The sequence below is a fragment of the Phytophthora sojae genome (genome assembly GCF_000149755.1).
Source record: "Phytophthora sojae unplaced genomic scaffold PHYSOscaffold_4, whole genome shotgun sequence".
Taxonomy (NCBI): Eukaryota; Oomycota; class Peronosporomycetes; order Peronosporales; family Peronosporaceae; genus Phytophthora; species Phytophthora sojae.
In genome coordinates this window covers 1,682,735-1,706,238 of record NW_009258118.1, presented here as the reverse complement: position 1 = coordinate 1,706,238, position 23,504 = coordinate 1,682,735, and the positions used below count along the sequence as shown (strand labels likewise).

At 56.1% G+C, this 23,504-nt stretch overlaps 10 protein-coding genes across 10 annotated transcripts; 4 read left to right on the top strand and 6 right to left on the bottom strand.

The window, feature by feature from the left end:
• Positions 1-3,540: 3,540 nt before the first annotated feature.
• Positions 3,541-4,840, top strand: PHYSODRAFT_502839 (hypothetical protein; the record flags this gene model as incomplete). Its single annotated transcript, XM_009527742.1, has 6 exons — positions 3,541-3,566; positions 3,664-3,772; positions 3,884-4,240; positions 4,310-4,420; positions 4,507-4,709; positions 4,786-4,840. 6 exons carry the CDS (start codon positions 3,541-3,543, stop codon positions 4,838-4,840), a joined length of 861 nt encoding a protein of 286 aa, XP_009526037.1.
• Positions 4,841-5,507: 667 nt separating this feature from the next.
• On the bottom strand, positions 5,508-6,713 carry PHYSODRAFT_502668 (hypothetical protein; the record flags this gene model as incomplete). Its single annotated transcript, XM_009527741.1, has 1 exon — positions 5,508-6,713. One exon carries the CDS (start codon positions 6,711-6,713, stop codon positions 5,508-5,510), a length of 1,206 nt encoding a protein of 401 aa, XP_009526036.1.
• An 831-nt stretch (positions 6,714-7,544) lies between these two features.
• PHYSODRAFT_346058 (hypothetical protein) lies at positions 7,545-8,500 on the bottom strand (the record flags this gene model as incomplete). Its single annotated transcript, XM_009527740.1, has 1 exon — positions 7,545-8,500. One exon carries the CDS (start codon positions 8,498-8,500, stop codon positions 7,622-7,624), a length of 879 nt encoding a protein of 292 aa, XP_009526035.1. The 3' UTR covers positions 7,545-7,621.
• A 1,056-nt stretch (positions 8,501-9,556) lies between these two features.
• Positions 9,557-13,030, top strand: PHYSODRAFT_300205 (hypothetical protein; the record flags this gene model as incomplete). Its single annotated transcript, XM_009527739.1, has 1 exon — positions 9,557-13,030. One exon carries the CDS (start codon positions 9,557-9,559, stop codon positions 13,028-13,030), a length of 3,474 nt encoding a protein of 1,157 aa, XP_009526034.1.
• A 473-nt stretch (positions 13,031-13,503) lies between these two features.
• PHYSODRAFT_331014 (hypothetical protein) lies at positions 13,504-15,044 on the bottom strand (the record flags this gene model as incomplete). The annotated part of the gene is made up of 4 exons (XM_009527738.1): positions 13,504-13,599; positions 13,706-14,311; positions 14,382-14,778; positions 14,872-15,044. 4 exons carry the CDS (start codon positions 15,042-15,044, stop codon positions 13,504-13,506), a joined length of 1,272 nt encoding a protein of 423 aa, XP_009526033.1.
• Positions 15,045-15,140: 96 nt separating this feature from the next.
• Positions 15,141-15,936, bottom strand: PHYSODRAFT_504062 (hypothetical protein; the record flags this gene model as incomplete). Its single annotated transcript, XM_009527737.1, has 4 exons — positions 15,141-15,341; positions 15,460-15,513; positions 15,587-15,650; positions 15,737-15,936. 4 exons carry the CDS (start codon positions 15,934-15,936, stop codon positions 15,141-15,143), a joined length of 519 nt encoding a protein of 172 aa, XP_009526032.1.
• A 165-nt stretch (positions 15,937-16,101) lies between these two features.
• PHYSODRAFT_502458 (hypothetical protein) lies at positions 16,102-17,001 on the top strand (the record flags this gene model as incomplete). Its single annotated transcript, XM_009527736.1, has 1 exon — positions 16,102-17,001. The coding sequence occupies one exon, from the start codon at positions 16,102-16,104 to the stop codon at positions 16,999-17,001; it is 900 nt and encodes a 299-aa protein (XP_009526031.1).
• A 662-nt stretch (positions 17,002-17,663) lies between these two features.
• On the bottom strand, positions 17,664-18,758 carry PHYSODRAFT_559773 (hypothetical protein). Its single transcript, XM_009527735.1, has one exon. It carries the CDS (start codon positions 18,715-18,717, stop codon positions 17,716-17,718), a length of 1,002 nt encoding a protein of 333 aa, XP_009526030.1. The 5' UTR covers positions 18,718-18,758; the 3' UTR covers positions 17,664-17,715.
• Positions 18,759-19,771: 1,013 nt separating this feature from the next.
• On the bottom strand, positions 19,772-20,773 carry PHYSODRAFT_503109 (hypothetical protein; the record flags this gene model as incomplete). The annotated part of the gene is made up of 1 exon (XM_009527734.1): positions 19,772-20,773. The coding sequence occupies one exon, from the start codon at positions 20,771-20,773 to the stop codon at positions 19,772-19,774; it is 1,002 nt and encodes a 333-aa protein (XP_009526029.1).
• A 598-nt stretch (positions 20,774-21,371) lies between these two features.
• Positions 21,372-22,373, top strand: PHYSODRAFT_498965 (hypothetical protein; the record flags this gene model as incomplete). The annotated part of the gene is made up of 1 exon (XM_009527733.1): positions 21,372-22,373. One exon carries the CDS (start codon positions 21,372-21,374, stop codon positions 22,371-22,373), a length of 1,002 nt encoding a protein of 333 aa, XP_009526028.1.
• Between the last annotated feature and the right edge of the window lie 1,131 nt (positions 22,374-23,504).

Genomic DNA, 23,504 nt, shown 5'->3' with positions numbered 1-23,504 from the left:
ATATAGACGCGTTTGGAGCAGAATGCCCACCTTTTACTGGGCAATCGTGCAGCCTAGCGATGCATATGGATCACAATCGATTTATAACCTGATTTATACTCTGATTAATTAGGTGATTGAGATCTAATAAGCGGTTGCTACAGGTGGGCATTTTGGCCGGTTATTACAATAATCAATAGCGATAATTTTGTTTTATTCAACGACGGTTTATAGTTGGTGCTGCTGTGGCGTCCGACATGTACATACAGATATCGTATCTTAGAAATGACAGCCACATGCCTAAACTAACTTAGCCGATACGATGGCGACCTACCCATTGCTCGCTTGCTGCCCTGATTCGGTCGATTCCTCACAAATTGCATTGATTGACTGATCACTCCTCTTTATTAGTGCTGCTGCCTGGTTAGCTTGTCGCCGAAAGCATGCTTTGAGCTGTAATGAATCGGAGTTTGCGCTGCTATGTATGACAATTCCTGTACAACTGTCATTGCTGTTGTTTCAAATAGCTCTTTAACCGATAATGCAACATAAAACCTTATGTTGCATTATCTCAAACATCCGCAGGGGCGCAAACGACAGTTCTTACGAACTGCGGATTGAAAATGACGGTGGGCATTTCAAATTGAGAATTTGGTCTGAAGTCGCCAAAAAGTATACGCGTCCTTTTTCTACGAGGTTGTATTGAATCGAGCATTTGGGAAGAACGACCCGGAAATGGTGCAGTGATGTGGTAATGATCATAGAGTTTATTAGCACCAGGTGTGCTCACGGTCAGCATCATTAACACCGATGCCGAGATACCATTACTACGGCAAACCGTATAGTGGAATAACAAGAATTGCCTTCTTTCGACCGAAACATTGCTTGTGGTGAAGCCCCCACTTCCTCAGGTGGAATCGTGGGTATCCGACATCAATCTACGCAGGGAAAATGTTGGTGGATTCTCAGATTGTCCACAGTCTTGACGTCAAGCCAAACTCTTCGCTCTCCCATCGAGTCTGTCTAATGTAATGTGCAAGTTGTTCGATGGCATCCATATGCGGCGTGAATGTCGCTCGGTGTCATCCAAAACCTTCGGAAATTGCAATTTGGTCAGAAGTTCGGGTTTGTTGATTAGTCGACTTGTGAAAGTTAGAATTGGCACGTCAGATCTGGAAGACACCACTAAGGAGTACGACCAATTTCGTGTTTCCAACCAGTTTTGTGTTGTTGTATTTCATCCAATTAAATAGCTCTGTAGTCTTTTTTACGCTTTCCTATTCGCTAAAAGTACAAATATGGTCCCCTAACCTTACTAATCCCATGCAAGGAGAGCGGCACTGCATACTATAAGCAAGTCAAAAAGGCAACACGAAAAGCACTGCAGTGATTCAAGTCTAGCACTGTACTATGAGTGGTTGAAATGCTGGCAAGTAGCCTAAATTCTAGCCCAAATAATCGGCATTCAGGAGCAGTGCCTATTTCCTTCCAATGTATCCTAGTTGTCGAGATATAGGTAGGTACAAGTTGAAATGGGTTCAGAAAAAACACGAAATTGGTCGTACTCCTTAATACAACTGATTCTTCCAAGGTGCTCGTCCGCCTTCAATTTCGTGTCGTGTTCTGTTAGCACGGGAGGTAGTCTTCGTGTTATGCTAGACGAAGGCAAATGGCAGGTGATCCTCGGGTACGAGTCGCCACATGCATTGAACTTGCAAATGCACAGGGCCTCTCCGAAGACTCACGATAAAGCACAGACCGACCTACTGCCTGAACGTGTTTGCGGCCGCTGGCTAATGGAGAGTAGGATCCACTGTTCTGCTTCACCGTGTAATGTTTGCTAGCTGAGAGCACACGTGTATTAGTCGTGCGACCTAATTAGTCGTGCACCTTTGATAATCATTCCACCGGTTCTGAAAAGTATTTTCATTTTCACCTTAAATCCATAAAAGAGACCGGATTCGAGTAGATCTTGGCAAGACGAATTGCGTGATGCATTTAGTTTATCGTAGATAGGAATAGTTTTCCCGAAAACGGAATTTCAAAACAGGGTGAGCCACTCTTCAGGTCGTACACGGTAAATAGTCATGGCACGACTAATTAGGGTGAACGGTGTTGTGGATGCAGCGCAGCATAGTGTGCAGTCTGGAACGTTCTAATTATAATGTTTAGGACCGCCCAAATTCTGAAACGACAGTTCGAAACTGCTGAAACCGAACTGGTGTTTAGTTTTGAGGCATTTTAACCGTACACTTATTTTCAGTGCATTTTACCCAATCGCAAGCGGGTTCAATACCGTCCAGTCGTTCGCGGGAAGTGGCCGACGCTAGCTCCGCCTTGAACACTTCTCCATTCGACTTGACTTGAAAACGACAATCTCCAGCGACAGTGACGTCTCGCTGCACCACCGCGTTCTTCCGTGTGTATGGTCCCGATTGATCAGTTGCCCCACTTGCCACTCACGTCGCTCCTCCATGCGTCGCTTGGGTCTTCCGTACCTTGTACACGGAGGCATAGAGCAGGCCCCTCTTGTGGATGTTGGGTCCATCAGCCCGACGTGATAGTCCCTTGGGACGGCCAGAAGCGCTGGGCACTTTGGGAGGTGCCGACTCGCGTTTTGCGGTCTAACGCCTCCAGAAGAATCAGCATTTCGACATCCCCAATCTTTGTGCATGTATTGCGTGTCTTGTTCCCTGGTGGAAGCGCGAGGAGGAATTGATTTACGATGATTCAGTCGAAAGTGATGACTAACTATTATCATCTCTCCTACTCAATCTGAGCGCCCCCTACTATTGCTGCATTGCCAGCATGTCAAGAGTTTCCTTGCCATTGAGCCCCGATGATATTCAGTTATTAGCTCTAGCCGAATCCACTTACTATCGGATCAATGTGTAGAGATCTTATTTAGCTGAGGGACTCATTTCCATCACCAAACCTAGAGCCAAGTTGCAGACGTTTTGGTGGAGCTTATCATAGCAACTCAGTCATCGTCTGTATGCATCAGTTGGTCCCTTTACGAATTCAGATGCCTACTGCCCTGGAGAGAGCTAATACCTCGACTGCAAGCCGGGCCCGAACAGTAGTAGCATTGATGACGTTGAGCACTCTGGCCAGCGTGTAGCACGCTCATATACTCCCAGAAGTGGGCTTGGTCGTTGGGTAAGCTACCCTAGCAATCACCAGCCAGCTGCAGCCTTGAAGTAGAGACAGCTACGACACCCGACAGTTTGAAGCATAACGCCCTGCATCCGACATCTTGTGCTGCCGCTGCCTCCACCAGCCAATGCCATCCCATTCCGCGCCTGGCCTGGATCATGCGCTTTGCAGATGGGGGCTCCAGACGCTGCCACGCAGCAGCGGCACAGATGTATCCAAATGACCGCGCGTTCTTATCCGGCGCTGATTGGCCGAAAGGGACGTGGACGACCGGACGACCGGAAATCTTCCAGTAACTTGCCTACGCGGCGCGTTGCCATTATCTTTTGCGGCAAGGCGGGGCGTCGAGTGCTCAGTACCTCGTACCAAAGGTGAACCAGCGCAGAGCAGAGCAGAGCAGCAGCCATGATGGACCTCAACAGCAAGGACAAGTCCCCCGGCGCGTACGTGGCCTTCCCCTCCCCGCTCCTGCACCCCTCTGCTTGCAGCATCTTACCCTCCTCGGTGTTGTGTATGGCTGCGTTACAGCGCGTTCCTGACCCAGCACAAGAGCAACATCGCGCTGTGGTCGGGCTTCGTGGTGGTCGTGTTCTTCTGCTACCACTTGTTCAGCGATGGCGACTTCTCCTTCCTTATGGTACAGCCTAACACTCCCCTTCTCTTGCTTGTGCCGCCATGTACCAGCCAGACTAATCCTCCGTTGGATACGCTGGTTGTAACTGCTTTCTCCCTCCTTCTCCTCCTCTAGACCATGGGCGCGTTCGTGCGTGCCTTCGGCTTCGCCTTCCTGATCTTCAAGGCCTTCTCGCAGCGCTCGGTGGCCGGTCTGTCGCTTAAGACGCTGGAGCTGTACGCGTTCGTGTTCCTCTTCCGTCTGAGCTCCATCCTGCGCTACCAGGGCTACCTGCCCTACGACCGCAGCGGCGACTGGCTCTACACGTTCCTGGAGATCGTGGCACTTACGCTCTGCTGCGGCGTCATCTACCTGGTCACCATGCGCTTCAACTCGACCTACGAGCTGCGCTACGACACGTTCGGATGGCTGCACCTGCCCACGGAGCTCGGCGGCCTTTACATTCTGCTGCCCTGCATCTTCTTCGGCATGGTGAGTAGGAATCCTGCGCTACTGAAGGGTGTTATGAAAGTCTAACCTCAAGCTTTCGCTGCCTTTTAGCTGATCCACCCGAACCTGAACCGCAACTGGACCTCAGACGTTGCCTGGACCATTGCGCTGTACATTGAGGCCATGGCTATCCTGCCTCAGCTGTTCATGTTCCAGAAGCGCGTAAGTATTCGTCTGGTTTGGGCTCATGTGCTGGGAGTGGTGCAGCTTCTTACGCTAAAATGCTTCGGTTGCTGTACCAATAACAGGGCGGCGGCGCTGTGGAGTCGTGCATCTCGCACTTCGTGTACGCGCTTTCGTTCGGCAGCTTCCTGCACCTGGTGTTCTGGTTCTCGTCGTACCACGAGCTCGGAGAGAAGGACGCTGGCCAGCACGTGGGCTACACGGTGATCTTTGTGCAGATTGGCCACATGCTGATAATGGCGGATTTCCTCTACTACTACTTCAAGAGGTACGCTGGCCATTGGATGCCGTATCCCATGGGTAATGTGGTTGCTAACTGTAGCTTGCTCTGTTTCCCCTTGCAGCATGAAAGATGGAGGCCCGATGATGCTGCCCACGCACGGCGCCTACCAGGCGTAGACGGTTCTAGGTTGCATCAAATACGGACACTTGAAGGTGTGCGAGGATATATCGTGCTGACTGATCCTGCGAGGCAAAAGGCGGCGCAGGAATGATAATCCAGAGAAAAACAAAGAGCACGGTTGAAAATGTGAAAGCCGCTTCGTGTTATTGCTTTCTGTGGTTGAAGACACCTATCGCACTTGCGGTGAAAGGCTTCTAAGAGGTGACACGTGGATAAGGGCGCATCGCTTGACGAACACCAAAGGCAGCGACGTAATCGAAGCCAGCCGGTGTCGAAGCAAAAGGTATGTTCGTAAAAGCGCCCCAACTCGTGTCAAGAGACTGATGTCTTTCCATCAACGTTTTGATTCGCATTGCCGCGTCACTTACCGATAGAGAGCAGCCAGTAGGTCGTCAAGCTTTTCGCTTCATGAGGTGGTAAACTTGAACCGATCAGACCTGGTAAGAAAGATAAGAAGGCCCAGCGCATGTAAAACTTCGTTCGATTCATGAGATGTGTGCATTCTAAGGCTAGAAACCCCTTTAATCATGGTACATCCAATTGTATGGAGAAAGCAGGAGAGCGCCGAGATTACGATGCGCGTCCAATTGAGAGCGACAAGGAGGCTCCATCCCTCCCTTTGCTGCTGTATGGAGCGCCGACTTCTTCACTCGAAGCCGCTCTTTAGTCCCTCTCGTCTCCCTCCACGAGCAAATAATCATCATCATAGTCGATAACAGCGTCGCTTGCTACCAACCGGTCCGCCGTGGTGCTTGCCCACGACAGATCATTCTGCGCAACCTCGCGGACGGTGATGCAGGTACTGCAGACCTTCATCATCTCATGCCGCCCTTTGCTTGTAGGCTTCACGGCCATGTCCGTAAAGGGTAGATGGCGCTTGTACTTGGAGCACGGGCCGCAGCAGATACGACCGCATAGTCGGCAGTGGTGACGCCGCACGAGGAGCCCGAACTTGCGCGAGCACACCATACAGGAGCGCTGGGTCTCGTAGGGTACCCACTCTGGCGGGTGCACGATGAACTTGGCTAGCCATGCGAGCTGCGGCGGCGACAGGATATCCAGAACCATCACGCCTTGGTTATTGCGGATCGTCATGCCGGCTTGTTCTCTTACAAGCGCCGCGGCGACCTTCCACAGTCCCTGGGACACAGCAATGTGCAGCACCGTGTTACCCGCAGCGTCGACGGTGTTGGGGTCGCTGCCGTTCTTCATGAGGAGCTTGACGATCTCCGGGTCGTCGCTCTGCGCCGTGAGGACGTGCGCGATGATCGGGAAGACGTCGCGCTTGCTCTTGATGGTCGGGTCGGCGCCTCGCAGTAGCAGCAGCGCGACCACATCCGACGCGGAGGGCGCGCTGCAGGTGGCGGCAAAGTGCAGCGGCGTGTTGCCATTGCGATCTGGCAGGTTGACGAGCTCGCGGAACTCCGGGGCGGCCAGCAGGCGCACGGCCTCCAGGTTGCCGTACTTGGCGGCGATGTGCAGCGCGATCTGCTGCTGCTTGTAGGACTTGAGGGAGGCCAAGTCGATGGCCTTGCCGTCGTACATGGCCAGTAGCGAGGTCACGACGGCCTCGTCGCCGCGCTTGGCGGCGCGGTGCAGCGCCGTGTAGCCCGAGGCGTCGGGCTTGTACGGGTGGTAGCCCATCTTCTTCCACTTGTTGGCCGTGACCATGCTGAAGCGCATCGACTCGCTCTCGCGGATGGTGTTCATGCCGCTGAGCGCCTGCGAGACCTTGGTGGACACGCGCTCGCTGGTCCAGACGTGCAGCTTCTGCAGCGCCACGGGGATCTCGTAGTCCGAGTCCATGGTGGACGTGGACGAGAAGGACGACTCCTCCTCCTCGCTGGGCGGGACGCGGCGGAACGCCATCGTAGACGACGACGCTGCAGGTGCTGCTGCTGGTGGTGGTGGTGGTGTCGGTGCCGCTGCTGCGCCGATAAGAGTCTCCAAGCCGCGGCCAGAGAGATGGAGTTCTGGCTGATAGGGCCGGATTCGGGCTATGCCCCGAAAATGTAACCAGGGTTCGACAATCCCGTCAAACTGGATAAATAAAGTCAGAAACCTCAGACGTCGTAACTGTGTCAGCATGATAAGAAAATACAGTTCACCGTGATAAACAAGCATGTTTGTATAGGTAAGTACTGAAGTCTTTGTACACGACAGAGCAGTAGGGCATAAGGGATCAGGTATGAGAGATAGCTCTATGCTGTGTACACACACACTTCAACGCAACGATGCCAGTCGCAGCATTTGAGCCCGCTCGACGTACAGTAGCGGAGACTTGCGCGCTCCCGCCTTGCATCCGCACGCCTGGCGCAGTCAGCGTCGTAAAAGCCGAGCCAAGGCGGACCGAGCCATACGAAGCTGACGGCCTCGGTCTCTACTTTCGGTGACGCTCGCCATGTGTTTGCTGCTTGGTGGTGGCAGATACGCTCGCAGCAAGGGCATGCACAGTAGGAATTCGTTCGTGCATACTGCGGCGTCACTGGCGTCGGGCCTCGACGGTCGAGGCGAGTGACTAAATCCCGTCCAGCACGCGCTGGCCGCCGCAGACCGACTGTTGCTGTTGCTCCGCGCCTTGCTGGCACCGACCTCGAACATGCCAACGAGGTACGTGGCGGTCGGTTCATCATGAACCGGAGCTCCGTCGTGCAACGAACGAGCAACTACCGTAAAACGCACGATGTGTTGGATAGGATGGAGAGAGAACTGCGTGATATTACGCTCTTACTTATTTACTTGCTGGCAGCAAGTTGCTGCTGCCGCAGACTGCAACCTTAGCAAAGATACCATAAATCGGGGAAGATTTGCCCGCAGGCGTCCATGTCTTCGTCGTCGTTGAGGCTGGTGCTTGACCGAGTGAGCACGCGGGAAGCCGCGGCGGCCGAAGCATTCTTGACTACCAGACGGTGAAGCACGTAGTGGATCTCGACGCTCGACTCGGAGCCGTCCGCCGTCGTCAAGGCGCTGTGTCGGTAGATGGGGCCCGCTGCCTGCGCGGCGAACGCGGCGTCCAGGTCCACCGCCACTTGGCCAAGCTGGTGCTTTCTGCCCAAGCCGACGTTGGCCACCTCGATGGTCACGTGGTGGTACTGCGCGTCGTTCTCCCGCCTCTCAAAGACAAACTTCTCGTCGAACACGAACTCGTTGTCGCTGCGCTCGGGCTGCGCGGACACCTTGGTCGTCGTGCCGCTGCGCACCGTGCAGGCCACGCGGTGCGGCAACTGCAACTGGCCCTGCGACCACTTGGCGGAGCCCCAGATCGACGACTTGTGCAGTCTGCCGGGCCCGATGCAGCTCACGCGGTCGTTCTCTGCGGCGTCGTCGGTGGCCGAATCGGTGACCTTCTGGATGGCCACCACGATGATCTCGCAGATCTCGCCGCGCGCGGCGTCTTCGTCCTGTTCATCGGCCGCCATGCTCGCCTCGGTCGGGTCGTCGGCCCCCGTGGGGCTGCTCTGGAAGCCCCACAGCTTCCTGTGCGGCGACGGGAACGCCTTGGCGAAAAAGCTCTTGGTCATGGACGCCAACTGGCCGCGCGCGCTCAGCGTCGGGAGCAGCGGCGTCTTCTTGATCAGCGCTAGCGGCAGCGCCGACGGGTCTGCTTGCTGGGCGGCTGATGCGTTGTGGGTGTTCCTGATCTGCAGCAGCGCCATGGCGTGTAGATAATAGATAGCTGTAGTGTTGAAGTGACAGAGGGCAAGCGACCGCTGTTGCACTCGAGCGCTTTTCGCAGACTGCTCCGGTCAGCCATGAAGGCCCAACACCAGCCCGTCGCCTCGGTACTTGGTCGAACGGTTAGCGATTGTGGACTGTCGCCATCTCCGGAGCTGGCGTGCGCGAGCTCGCTCCTATCAGTGCTGACCACATCTCGGCCGGCGTTCGCCTTCTCGGCCAACAACGCCGCCTTCAGCGATGGATCCGGGGCAAGCACACCCCAGATTCAGCGCTGAGCACAGTCCTTTGCAATTGACTGCAAGGAAGCCGAGCCAGGAAGTTCTGAACCAGGAATTGGGCGCAGCCGCATCGCGCGAATGCAGTTTTAGTTGGCGCCGTCGCTGCTTGGTCATCTCAAAGCCACACGCGCTCGAGGTGTCGAGCCTTTACGTGGTGTCAAAGGCGTCAAGAGATGATGGCATCCACATCAGCAAGGCACCATGCACGCGCTGATGCAAAGCACCACCGCTAACTCCACTCTTCTTGAGCAGGGGCTCCGCTGCAAGCTACATGAAGTGCTGCAGCACCAGCACTTGCTAGTCAAGTCAATGCGCTGGTCGAAACCGCAATGAAACAGGAGCAGCGTTAGCAACAAAAATCCTCGACCGTTATCAGCGCTCGAGTCGACGACGCGCAACTATCGCAACACGCAGAAGGAAAGGAAGGGCTCCGTTTGCCGACTTGTCGAGCGCAGTGAGATCGATCGACTGCCGGCGCAGGCGCTTCAACCGCACAAGCTTCCGACTCGGCGCATCTGACGCGTTCGCACAGCAAAAAAATGGTGCTCGCGGCAACGGAACGACGACAAGCACGACAAGGGTGAGCTACTCGGTAGCGTCGGTCAATGGTGGAAGTCCATGTCGAAGTCGCGGCGACTAGCAAAAGTCTTCCACTAAGTATCGTTTTGGTTAAATACGCAAGCATACGCGCACCTCGTTTAAGTACCCACGTTCAACTGATCCCCAACGCTGTAGTTCCCTCGCCCGAAGCTCGCGATGGAGTCGCTGTTCGTGCGCTCGCTGGCGCTGGGGGCGGCGGCGCAGGATGCGCAGACGCTGGCCAGCGCGTCGCGCACCACGGCGGACGCGACCTTCGCCGTGGCCAGCGGCCGCGAGGGCGTCATCCGCGTGTACGCGGCGTCGTGCTCGGCGCTGCTGCACGAGTTCGCGGCCATCCACAGCCGCGTGTACACGCTGCACTACACGAGCTTCTCGGACAGCCTCGTGACGCTGGAGAGCGACGCCAAGGAGGGAGATGACGGCGACGACGAGGACGCCGAGACCTTCCTGTGCGTGTACCACGACTGGCGCGAGCGCAAGATGGTGCGCGGCTACACGCTGCCGCTGGGCGTGCTCGAGAGCCCGTCGTCCAAGCGCAAGGCCGACTGCGTGGCCGTCTGCAGCTTCACGGGGCGCGTCGTGGTGGCCATGGGCTCCGTGCTCAACATCTGGCAATGCAGCCGCGGCTTCTTCGAGCACGTCATGGAGCTCAAGGTGGACATGGCGCAGCGCCACGCCTTCATGCAGGTGGAGTACGTGGCCATCCACGGCGTCTACGTGTCCTTCGCCTCGCAGACGGAGGTGCGCGTCATGGAGATCCACGTCAGAAGCTCCAAGGACGTGGAGGAGGTGTCCAAGCTTGACGCAACGCTGGACAAGACGATGGCGCTCGAGGACTGGAGCGGCAGGCAGGAGGACGGAGATGCCGCCGTGCCTGAGGACTCTTCGCAGTGCGTCCAAATCACGAGCTTCGAAGACCTCGATGCGTTCGTGGAGGTGCCCGTGTCCTGCTCGGCCTACAGCACGATGGAAGCCGACACCAGACGCGAACAGGACGAGCAGCGGATCTTTGACGAGCAGGAGCAGATCCCCATGGTGCTGGGCCGCAATGAGGCTCAGCAGGAGGTGTGGAACCTGGCGGGATTGGTCAAGAGCCAGGATATCCGCACGAACCAGGCCATGTCGTACTTCATTGGGGAGAACGACGTGAGCGTGCTGCTGCAGCGCTACTTGCCGCCGAACCACAGCGTTCGCTCGCTCAAGTTCCTGCCAGAGACTATCGACAACCGAGTTTGTGTCGAGACGAGGAGCTACACGCGACTGCTGGTAGCGACGGAGAAGCACGCATTCCTGTACTACTTCTTGTCGGAGGAAGTGGATTCAACGAGGAAGAAAATGTCCAAGAAGGTGCTGGGCAAGGACGAGCGCACGCGGTCGAGGGGCATGCACAAGCCCATCAAAGTGGGGAAGGTGGTCGTGGGGAAGAGTCGAGACTCTTTTACCAGCGTCGAGGAGGATGAAGACCAGGGCGATGCTGAGGCAGATGGCTCGACGGAGTCTGGGCGCGTGGTGATGCACTACAACTTCACGTCAGCGGTCACCAGTATCACGGCCAACAGCTCTTTCCTGTTTGTCGCGACTCTGTCAGGGCTACAAGTGTGGTCCATTTGGAGTCCGTGTCACTACGTGGCAGCCAGTCGTGCGCTCAGCAAGTCGCTCGTGCCCCAACCTTCGCAGCCGCAACTCCTTTGCACCCAGCCGATTCCGTATCCGGTATCGCAGCTAGCGGCTCTCGATTCGTACGTCGTCTTGCTCCCGCAAGTGAACTCGTTGGCGTACCAGAGGCCAAATGACATCGTCCATGTGGCGAGTCTAGCTGCAGCCGAGCGTCTGCCGGAGGCCGAGTTCGAAATGCGTCCACCTCTCGACTTCGAGGAAGACCCATCTCAGCGTAGCATCATGATTTTCCAGCAAAGCCCACCGTCGCTGGTATTCTCCTACGTGCGTCAAGGCGTGCTATCTACCGACGGAGATATGAAGCCGTTCCAGATCGACTTGCTGTTGAGTTTGTTCTCGCTGTATCGTTACCGCGCGGATGTGGGTTTCGATCTCCTCCGCCTTGCCATTAACAATGAAGCTGCTCGAAAGGAGGTTGCAGCTTCAATATCGGACCGGAAGGAGAGGTTGGCTCTTGAGCTGGAGACAAAGTTGTACGACCGCCTCGCCAGGGAATGTGCGGCGGATCTAGCAGCAGTGTTCATGTCGAAGCACCATCGCAACTTAGAGAGGGCTGCTCTTCTGTTTGTGGCGTCGAACGTCTCGTCCATTGACGTGATGCACCGCCTCCAAGCTATCGTCGGAACTGTGGATCGGTCGGAGGTGATTAGAGCTACGGGGGAGTATCTGGAAGCCTTTGTGTTCCCCTCTCCAGAATCGCTCGCAGATATTTGTGCTCCTCAGCTGATTCAAGATTCAAGCTCAACTGACGCCAAGTTTACGAGGATTGTGTTGTTACACTACGGCAAATACTTCCCGGAGCAACTTTCTCGCCTGATTGTCGACTCCTCATTGAAATGGACGCTGGAAGATATCGCGTTCGCGCTCGAGAAGTTAAACGAGTCGTCTAGCCACAGCATCCTCGTCAAGATCGCGAGGCTCGTACTAGTGCTGCGCGCAACCTCATTTTCGGTTGAGGCTTGGGACGCTCTGAAAAGTTCACAAGGGGCGTCTACTGAGGATTTCGTCGAGCAGTGTTCGTATCCGTCCATGCTTGCACTGGTGAACGACTTGCTCGCGAATCGCGTCGACGCGCTCGTCCACCTGACAGTCACGCATCCGGATCTGCTTATTCAAGAGATTCCTCTTTCAGAGGAAGAAAAGCGGGAAACTGGCGTCAGTCGGCGCTTCTCCAGCTCCACGTTGACCAAGGCGCTGCTGGAAAATGCTCCGTCAAAGTATCTGGATATCCTGGAGCAAATTTTCAACAACGCCATCGGGCGTCAGGAAACGATCCAGTCCACGCTGCTATTCTGCTTGAACGCAATTGGTGATGCCGCGGCTCCGTCGGCAGCGAGGATTGCTTCGAGCGGATCGTCGTGTGATGATGCTGGTCAGGGCAACTCGTCGTTCGTTCCTGATCAAGCGCTAGTGCTGCGCTTCCTGGTGTTCGTACTTCAGATGTTCCCGACACTTGAAAAACTTTCGGAGAAGGAAGAGGTGCAAGATGACGAAGAGGACTTGCATAGCGCCAAGGCAGCTGTGGCAGCGGAGCTTACGCGCCTTTGCGTCACTCTAAGCTCATGTTTCAATGGCTCAGAGAGTAACGACGAAGGCAGGCGTGTGGAGTCTACGGTGTGCGACTTGTTTGAGCCGATGGTTTCGGAGTCAACTACCCATGGATTCCTTCCTGGCTGGGTGCAAGAGTATCTGAAAACGCGTTGTCTGTCGGTGGCCCCTAGACTGCGCAGAACGCTTGGGTTTCTTTTCTACCAAGCGTTGGGACTGCTTCACGAGAAGGACCTCATCCATCCTCAGGACGTACTATCAGTGTATGAGGTGGCGGATTCGGAGTCACCCGACGTGGCGGGGTGGAACCTTGAGAACGATCTGGCTGCACTTGTTGTTCTCTTGACTTTGCCTCGCGTGTCCAGGTACGCAGCCTTGCCGATGATCTTGCTCCTTTCACGATGAGTATAAGTACTAATCTGTTTGTGCTACAGAACGGTGGACGGCTTGAATCTCATTGCAAAACGCGCTGACTTCGTTAATTTATTCCTGCCGTACGGCAAGAGCTTTTGCGTTACCTTGGATGAATGGCGCTTCTTGATCAGCACTCTATCATCCATTTCAGACAACGCAACAGAGGTACGTGTCATCACCATCTTTTGACACTTAGTGCTCCTCAACGTGTTCTTACCTTACGTCTCGCTTTTCAGGCGGATGGCGCTACATTCCACGACGAAAGCGCGATCCTGGAGAGCATTCTCAACCACGTGTGCTTGACGCTCAGCCCCGAGGACCTCCTCCAGGTTCTTCCTGATGACGGAGATCTTGCTCTGTACATGTCGACCATTGAGGTCAGCATGCGCTTGGACCAGGTGCGGGAAAAGCAAAAGGATACTTGACTTATCAGTGCAGTTGCCGGCTAAGCTTCCGCGTTGGCTTCAATCTCCATCTGCCAGCTGGGGCTCAGTCACTGCAGCTCGGGACCCAAACGCGGTCCCTTGTTTCTCCATTAGTTTTGTGATGGCCTCAATGTACTGTGTGCAACAAAGTAGTCAACGCAGATAGGTAACACACACGAATGTCAGTTGGTTAGTGAAAAGCTGCTGGTGCTTTGGGTAAACTCAGGATGCATGGACTCACCGCGGCACGCGTTTGCCGGAAGTGCGTCTTCTGTTTCGCCTGTACAAACGTTCTGAACTGGATCACCCAGCGCTTGTTGGGCTCCAGCGCCACGTAGCCCTCGTTGCCTCGTGCTCGCTGTATAATCCTCTCTTCCTCCTGTTGGTTCTCATCAAACAATAACTTGGCCGCCATTTCCATCTGCCCCGCGTTCGCGAATCCCCGAACGCTGAGGCTTTCTCGCGGAGTCGACGCGTCCATGAAGGACGAAGTTCCGTCAGCATCCAGCGTCGCAGTTCCGTCGGCCGCAAGGACAACAACCGGGTCCCAGAACAGCAACTGGTCCATATCCTGCACGAACTTGCGCACTCGTTTGGCCGGGATATCAGCAGGAAGCTGGACGTCCAAGCGCAGCGGCCACAGGAACTTGTGAAACACCTCTGTAGTGTTGCTGACGGTGCCGCCCGCGGGGATGAAAGTCTTGGTATTGTCCGGCGTGGCCAGCACAATAAAGCCCAGCGGGGCATCGCAGATATTCCCCTTCCTCGACCCGTGCAAGTAGATCCGCGAGTCCAGATGCAGCATATTGGTCAGGAACATGTAGTGGGCGCCCATGACGTTGCGTAGCTGAAACCCACACAGCAATACGATCAGTAAAACAGCAAAGATATATATCGGCCAGCGTCACGGCCCGTACCAATGGCAGAGCAGCCAGCGCAATGGACACGAAGAAGCCCACGGAGAAGAGCAGCCTGAGCTCGCTCGATTCCTCGATGCGAGGGGCCACGTAGTACGTGTAGACGATGAGCACGAGCAGCAGCATCTTGGCCAGCGTCGTGCCCTCGTACAGCAGCGTCATGCGGCCGGCCTTCTCGTCTTTCTTGTAGCCCACCACGCCCTTGCGCACGATGACCTCGCGCAGCACGTTGCCCCCCGCGTCCATCCAGATGATGAAGCAGACGCCGAAGATCCAGGCCGGCCACTCGTACAGCAGCAGCGACAGCCGCGACACGAGGATGGCGATCCACAGCAGCCCCACGCGGCACACGAGCGACGTCTGCCACATCATCATCCGCCGGGCGTCATCGGGCCAACTGCGTAACATCGTATAGTGAGAGCAGAATTGCAGAGTTAATACACTTGTGCGGACAGCAGCAGAATTCTGCTATACATGTACACGGACGTACATCCACTTCTTGGGGCAGGCCTTGCGCACGCTCCAGAAGAGGCAGCGCGCGATGGGGTTGGCCAGCACCGTGGAGAGGAAGAAGAGCACGATGGACACGTAGGTGCTGATGCGGCCGCTCTTGGTCTCGTGCCACCAGTGGTCCCACGCCTCCTGCGTCGACTGCGACACCATGATGTCGGAGCGAAAATGAAAAATGAGCATGTAAAAAAAATGTTTTATTGGTCAAAAACTGTCCTCCTGGAGGATGCAACTTGGACCTGATGCCTATCACTGCATGCCCTCGTCGTCTTCTTCGTCGTAGGACTCGTAGCCGTTGCCTTCAGCACCACCGGCGCCTTCTCCGTTGGTGATTGCCTCCTTCTCCTTCTCCAGCTTGCGCAAATACGCGCGACGGTCGCGCTCGCGCATGCCCTCCAGCTGGTTCTCGAACTCGCGCTCCTTCTTCTCGTGCTCCGCCAACAACTCTTGCTCACTGCAATGGCAACAGCAACGGCAACAATAGCCACGCGAGTCCATGTCAGTACAGTGCTGCATTGCAACAAGCACATCAACTGCCACTGGGAGACAGGATGCACAACAGCCAAACGCACCTTGCGACGATCTCCTTGGACAAACAGCACTTGGCACAAATGTCTCGCTCCTGCAGTAAAAATCACCCCGCAATGGTCAGTGCATCGCAGTACCGACAGTGCTAGTTGCAATTGTCTTCCTACCTTGGCACAAGGGTCACAGGACGCGTGATAGGCGGAAGTCACGGTCTTCTGGTGGCAGTAGATGCTGCAGCCAAAACACAGAGGACAGCAATGAATTAGTATGTGCAATACGAAGAGCAGTGCAACCCAGTGCAGTGCGGTGCGGCGTACCAGGAGCCGGGCTGCGTGAGCGGCTTGTACTTGCGGTACTTCTTGCGCCACTCGATCTGCTTGCGGCACTTCTCGCAGAGGCCGTGGATGGGCATGGACATGATGCGCTCCGTCTTCTTGGACTTGGGGTTGTGCTTGAACGCGAAGGCGTTCTGGTGCTTGGGCGCGCGCTTCTTGACGTTGCCGCGCTGCGTGCTCATGGTCGCTACTTGGCTACACTCGTCGGTCTCCACTTGCTCTTGCTGGTGGTCAACTTGGTGCAATGGCCATTCAAAGCACTGTGCTGGCTGGTACAGTGTACCTATCCAGGTGGACCACACAGTCGACCTGACTTTCACACACAACTGTAGCCATATCTTGAAGCGATGCAGGTGGATCCGGAGGAGACGCCGCCGCCGAACGCGCTGTTGCTGCTCGTGAGTGGCGACGGCATCCCGCTGCTGGTTCGACGGTATGGCGACGTTCAAGCACCTCCTAGCGCGGCGGTGGGCGTAATGAGCGCGCTGTATCACGCAGCAAGACGCGAGAACGGCTCGGCCGTCGACTTGCAGCTGCTAGCACTCGAGACTAAGCACCGCTCCGTCGTCTATGAGATGACACCGATCGATATGTTGCTGGTTATTGCGTCAGATAAGCCTTGCAATGACTGTCCGTCTAGCAGGGTAATGGTTCGACGTATGTTGCGTACGGTTTTCGACGCTCTTTTGCTGCTTATCGGGCGGCGCAACTTGCGCGAGTGGGACGCGTCCAAGCTTCGCGCAGCCATCTCAAAGCAAGTGGAAATACTGGACGCTATAGTCAAGCAGTTTGATGTAGACCCTCGCTTCGTTTCTGGACGCCCTGTGCGAGATGTAGTGGCGTATCGACAGCTAGATGGCATTGATATCGACAAAAGCGATGGTTTGATACAAGGCGCGTGGCTCGAGAACGGCGAACTCGTGGGTGAATACTTCCGGCCAGAAGGATCGAAGATACTTGATTCAAGAGAGCTGGTGCTTTTGACTGTGCTGGGGGAGTGTGTTGGGCGAAGGGAGAGCAACTACACGCACCACATTGGTCGAGTCTACCTCAAACGGACCCAAGCGGACGTCAAGGTGGTGATTCGTAACAGCTCTAGAGGCCCGTTGATCACCTTCATCGGCATTTTTAGAGGCAACGCTGGAGAAGACAAGGCGCTCCGCGATGCGGTTCGTATGGGGGTGGTCCTATTTGTGCGAATGAGTGGGGGGGGGGCTTACGTTGTTTTCACTACTGCAGGCAGATAAGTTGCTGCCTTACCGATCTAAAGCTCGCGTAAGAGAGGGAAATCGCTCTCTAGAAGGTATTCCTGATAATCTGGTTTGGTACGTTCTTAGTGGAAGCTGCTTCCTGCTCTCACGATGCAAGTCTAATCCATGCATGCCATTAATCTGCCACGCCTAGTGCGTATGCTTCTCGCCTCGGAGACACACCTTCGCCGTCCTGCAGAACGGTGGCTTACCTCAATCCTGCTTGGGAGACGGTGATAAAGGGCGAAGTAGCTAGGCTGAAGCTCCCTTTTGCCGCGAAGGGCTTGTCGAGGAACTTCTGGTGGCGAGAACTCTGTCGGTTTGCCGCGCATCGTCAGTTTACAACCGAAAATGCTGCGACTCGGCCCTTGGACTTAAAGCAAGAGGACGAGGTACGCCAAGCAGCAGCAGTATAGCCTGACGTTGATGGTATGGTCCCTAACTAGACTCGTAGAGCTTGACATTTCTGCAGCATGTTCGAGGTCCCGTCCAGTTCGTTTCGCTGTGCATTGGACCTGTTCCAGTGGCAAAGATGGTGGCCATAGGCGACTCCCTAGCTTCCGCAATGCTCAACGCTCAATGATAAACGCAGAAATTTCATGTATTAAGTCCTTGAGGAAGCGGGATGAACGGAACTCGATGCAAGAAGGCTACACACTGAGCCAGCCATGAGCGCGGGGCCAATAGTCAGTTTCAACCTCAAGGCGAATTTTACTTGACCTCGTTGACTAGCGGCTCCTTGGCCACGTACGCCTTGATGTTGGCCATCGTGGTGTGGCCGATGTTGTCCAGGGCTTCCTTGGTGAAGAATGCCTGGTGGCCGGTAATGATCACGTTCGGGAAAGTAAACAGGCGAGCCAGGGTCTCATCCGCGATGATTCCACCAGAGCAGTCTGAGTAGAAGTACTCGCCCTCACCTTCAAACACATCGAGACCGACGGCCCTGATTTTGCCGCTCTTGAGCCCGTCAACCAGCGCCTTGGTGTCGATTAGACCGCCACGGCTCGTGTTGATGATGGTGACACCGTCCTTCATCCTGGCAATGCTGTCGGCGTTGATCATGTGCTTGGTGGTGGGGAAGAGAGGCGCGTGCAGCGAGATGATGTCGGAGCGAGCCCAGATCTCGTCCTGGCTGACGTACTCGACGCCGTAGCTAAGAGCCTCCGGGCTCTGCATCACGTCGTACGCAAGGACCTTGGCACCGAAGCCGCCAGCGATGCGAGCGAACAGGGCCCCAATCTTGCCCGTGCCCACAACGCCGATGGTCTTGCCGTTCACATCGAAGCCCAGAAGCCCGGCAAGGCGGAAGTTCTGCTCGCGCGTGCGGTTGTACGAGCGGTGGATCTTGCGGTTCAGCGTCATCATCAGGGCGGCAGCATGCTCGGCCACAGCGTACGGCGAGTAGGCCGGCACGCGCGTCACTGACATGCCAAGCTCCTTGGCCACCTTGAGGTCGATCATGTCGAAGCCGGCGCAGCGCAGGAACACGGCGCGGGTGCCGCCAGCGTGCAGCGCGCGCAGCGACTGCTCGTCGGCGACGTCGTTGACGAAGATGCAGACACCTTCGCAGCCCTCAGCGAGCTTGGCGGAGGTGTGGTCGAGTCGAGGCACCAGGAAGGTGATCTCGTGCTGGGGAGAGACGCCGTCCTCCTTGGCGATGCGCTCCATCGACTCGATGTCGTAGCTGTGCGTGGAGAAGAAGGCGATCTTCATGGTGCGAGGCTTGGGAGGGCTTGGCGGGGCTTGCTCGGGTCTTGGCAAAAGCGAGAATGAGACGCTCCTCGCCATTGCCGCCGGGGCGAGTGCGCGTGCGCATCAAAGCCACGAGGCCTCTCACAGTACGGCTATGCGGCTGTTGGGCGAGGATCGCAAGTGCGTGTTTTTGCGATCCGCCCAAGCAACGGCTGACTTGAAACGGCCCACTGGCGATGACCGTCAGCCGCAAAAGTCGTTCACTTCAACATGTAAACTATAATAGAGACAAGACAATAAGGATTTTGGACAAAGACTTTCGCGAAGGTGTCACCGTTGCAGCTCGGATACGCCGATAAACATGCGGCGGCCACTTCGCAGGTGAGGATTCCACCACAGGCTCCGTGCATGTTCAGTAGACCGAGACTGCAAGTGGGTATGTATTCACTGGTGCTTGATTTCTTACATTGCTGCCGAGTGCCATCAAGACCAGTCTGGTGACGATGGCCGGGTGTGCTAGATACTTGCACGCCTGGTAGTCAACTTCATCGCGTATTTTTCGGTGCCTCGTCCTCTCGCTAAGATGCGAGTTCCCCCGTCGAAGTACAAGGCGACCAGGCTTGAATATCAACTGCATGATAACTGATCTATCGCGCACTGGGGAATTTGTATCACTGGCAGTGCAAGTGACAGTATCCCTGTCATTTGTCTTTTGTTATAAGCTTAACAACGAAGGGTGAGCCGGATTCGGGAACGGCGACGATTGCCAGCTACGCGTGTTTCGTTTATTTGCAGACAACACCCGGATGTAGTCCTTGGCAGCCTCAACAACAACTCGTCGATTAATTACCTGAAGCTGCAAGTTGTTGTGGCTGAAACCTTGGCTCGTTCGTCAACGGTAACGGTGAACGCGACTGCTACCAACAAATGATTTCCACGCCTACAAGTTGTAGTACAACCCAAAGTAGCATGTGCACAGAACACAAGCAAGAAATCGATATGCAAGTCAAACTGGAATGTGCATTTATGATAGATACGACGAGGGGTATCCGGCTATCGAATCGAAGTCATTGGTTTACTTGACCTCGTTCACCAGAGTCTCCTTGGCGACGTACGCCTTCACGTTGGCGAAGGTCGTCAGAGCGATGTTGTCCAGGGCCTCCTTGGTGAAGAAGGCCTGGTGGCCGGTGATCAGCACGTTCGGGAACGTGAACAGGCGGGCCAGGGTCTCGTCGCCAATGACGGCGCCCGAGCGGTCCGAGTAGAAGTACTCGCCCTCGCCCTCGAACACGTCGAGACCGACCGAGCCGATCTTGCCGCTCTTGAGGCCGGCCACCAGCGCCTTGGTGTCGATCAGGCCGCCGCGGCTCGTGTTGATGATGACAACGCCGTCCTTCATCTTGGCGATGCTCTCGGCGTTGATCGTGTGCTTGGTCGACGGGAACAGCGGGCAGTGCAGCGAGATGATGTCGGCGCGGGCCCACATCTCGTCCAGCGACACGTACTCGACGCCGTAGCTCAGCGCCTCCGGGTTCTGCACCACGTCGTAGCCCAGCACCTTGGCGCCGAAGCCGGCGGCGATGCGAGCGAACAGGGTGCCGATCTTGCCCGTGCCCACGACGCCGATGGTCTTGCCGTGCACATCGAAGCCCAGGAGGCCGGACAGACGGAAGTTCTGCTCGCGCGTGCGGTTGTACGAACGGTGGATCTTGCGGTTCAGCGTCATCATGAGCGACGCGGCGTGCTCGGCCACGGCGTACGGCGAGTAGGCCGGCACGCGGGTGACGGCCAGGCCGAGCTCCTTGGCGACCTTCAGGTCGATCATGTCGAAGCCGGCGCAGCGCAGGAACATGGCTTTGGTGCCGCCGGCGGCCAGCACGCGTAGAGCGGCCTCGTCAGCCACGTCGTTGACGAAGATGCAGACGCCCTCGCAGCCCTCGGCCAGCTTGGCGGACGTGGCGTCCAGGCGCGGGGCGAAGAACTTGAGCTCGTGGGCGGGGGTGATGCCCTGCTCCTTGGCGATGCGCTCCATCGACTCGATGTCGTAGCTGTGCGACGAGAAGAAGGCGATCTGCATGGTGGTGGTTGTGGTGGTGGTGGTGGTGTGGTGTTCTTGGTGAAAAGAAGAATGAGCTCCGACGCGCTGCACTGGAGCGGCGAGGCCGAGTCTTGGTGCTTGGTCCCGCGTCCTGCTTGCTCGGAGAGCGAGGTGCGTACGAGGTAGCCAAACCTTGAGATGGCGCGTTTCTCTGCAATTCTGACGCTGCTTGGTGTCGCGGTGGACCTTTCTTGGTACGAAAGCGTACCGTAGTCTGCAGAAGTACCGCCTAGCATTTGGACCATATTGGGTCCAATAGGAGAGGACGAATGGACATTCACTTGTGCCAAGCAGAACTCGACGTCTTGGCAAGACGGTCTTGCTTGCTCGAAGCTCGCAATGCGAAGAGCATGTTAAATGGCAGGCCGGGCCAATCTAAAGACACGCAGCGCCAAGACAAGCAAGCCAAGAGGAAAGTGATTAAAAATGAAGCAGGCATGACTGTCTGTCGCAGCACCGAGTAAGCGAGATCGACGACCGCCTAGACAATGGCCTCGCCGCTCCAGTGCAGCGCGTCGGAGCTCATTCTTCTTTTCACCAAGAACACCACACCACCACCACCACCACAACCACCACCATGCAGATCGCCTTCTTCTCGTCGCACAGCTACGACATCGAGTCGATGGAGCGCATCGCCAAGGAGCAGGGCATCACCCCCGCCCACGAGCTCAAGTTCTTCGCCCCGCGCCTGGACGCCACGTCCGCCAAGCTGGCCGAGGGCTGCGAGGGCGTCTGCATCTTCGTCAACGACGTGGCTGACGAGGCCGCTCTACGCGTGCTGGCCGCCGGCGGCACCAAAGCCATGTTCCTGCGCTGCGCCGGCTTCGACATGATCGACCTGAAGGTCGCCAAGGAGCTCGGCCTGGCCGTCACCCGCGTGCCGGCCTACTCGCCGTACGCCGTGGCCGAGCACGCCGCGTCGCTCATGATGACGCTGAACCGCAAGATCCACCGTTCGTACAACCGCACGCGCGAGCAGAACTTCCGTCTGTCCGGCCTCCTGGGCTTCGATGTGCACGGCAAGACCATCGGCGTCGTGGGCACGGGCAAGATCGGCGCCCTGTTCGCTCGCATCGCCGCCGGCTTCGGCGCCAAGGTGCTGGGCTACGACGTGGTGCAGAACCCGGAGGCGCTGAGCTACGGCGTCGAGTACGTGTCGCTGGACGAGATGTGGGCCCGCGCCGACATCATCTCGCTGCACTGCCCGCTGTTCCCGTCGACCAAGCACACGATCAACGCCGAGAGCATCGCCAAGATGAAGGACGGCGTTGTCATCATCAACACGAGCCGCGGCGGCCTGATCGACACCAAGGCGCTGGTGGCCGGCCTCAAGAGCGGCAAGATCGGCTCGGTCGGTCTCGACGTGTTCGAGGGCGAGGGCGAGTACTTCTACTCGGACCGCTCGGGCGCCGTCATTGGCGACGAGACCCTGGCCCGCCTGTTCACGTTCCCGAACGTGCTGATCACCGGCCACCAGGCCTTCTTCACCAAGGAGGCCCTGGACAACATCGCTCTGACGACCTTCGCCAACGTGAAGGCGTACGTCGCCAAGGAGACTCTGGTGAACGAGGTCAAGTAAACCAATGACTTCGATTCGATAGCCGGATACCCCTCGTCGTATCTATCATAAATGCACATTTCAGTTTTGCCTAGACGTTGACTGCTCTTTGGTTCACAGTAAGATACTTACAGCAAAAACTGCCTGCTGGGTAAGGGAACGAAGCGAGATGAGCGGAGGAGCATGGCACTGATCTTACTATCAGCTTCTGCTTCTGTTGGGAGGTACTAGATATAATACTAGTACATCTTTGGACCATAACGAGTATTTTATTGCAGAGGCCGATCGCGTCAAGTTGTTGTGCTTCCAGTAAATTCGATCCGTATGATTCGAGTTGAATCCATCGTACATGTAGCGAATCGACTCAAGATCGAGCCGCTATACTATTACTATTTTCATAGCCTATGCGTCACGTGTATCCTATCCGTATCGGGACATCGGTGACGGAGACATAGCTTTGCCTTGACAAGCATTTATCGATGTTTTCCTCTTGACCACGACAGCTGCAGGCTAGTCTCTACATCCTTCTTATGCCGTTGCTTCAGCTTCCATCCATGCTGGAGCAACTGGTATCCATAGGATACAACACCATGTGCAAAGGTTACGGCCACGGTACTGTATGCAGAACAACGACAACGACAACAACAACAAAATTCGCTGTTCGCGTCTGTTGGTAGCATAGGTCAGGGGTAGCGACGGACGCTCGCCCTTTAGTACTAATGTTTGTATGCGGTATGTTGAAGTTGCAATGTTGCACTGTGCGCCTCGCACACAATGACTTTATTCAGCCGGGACCCAAAGGGCATGCATGTAAGTAGCGAACGCTGGTATGTCTGCGGTGTGAACTAGTTAGCTCACTATTCCCGCAATTGGGTGTCCTCTGGGGAACTGCAGGGTGTTCTACCATGACGATGATACATACAGTAGCTCTTTGTGCGTTTGCCGCAAACTCTACGCTGACAGGATGGTCAACAATGTCAAGACTGTCAAGACTGTCGACGCCACATGTGACTGGGATACAGATCCTGTCCTGTATGAAGGGAGGGCCATACCCTCGCGTCTATCCGCTGGGGCGGGCCCACAGCCAGCGCAGAGGGCCAGACCCTTTCCACAGCAACCGGACTGGCCCCGACCTACTGTATCCAATGGGTG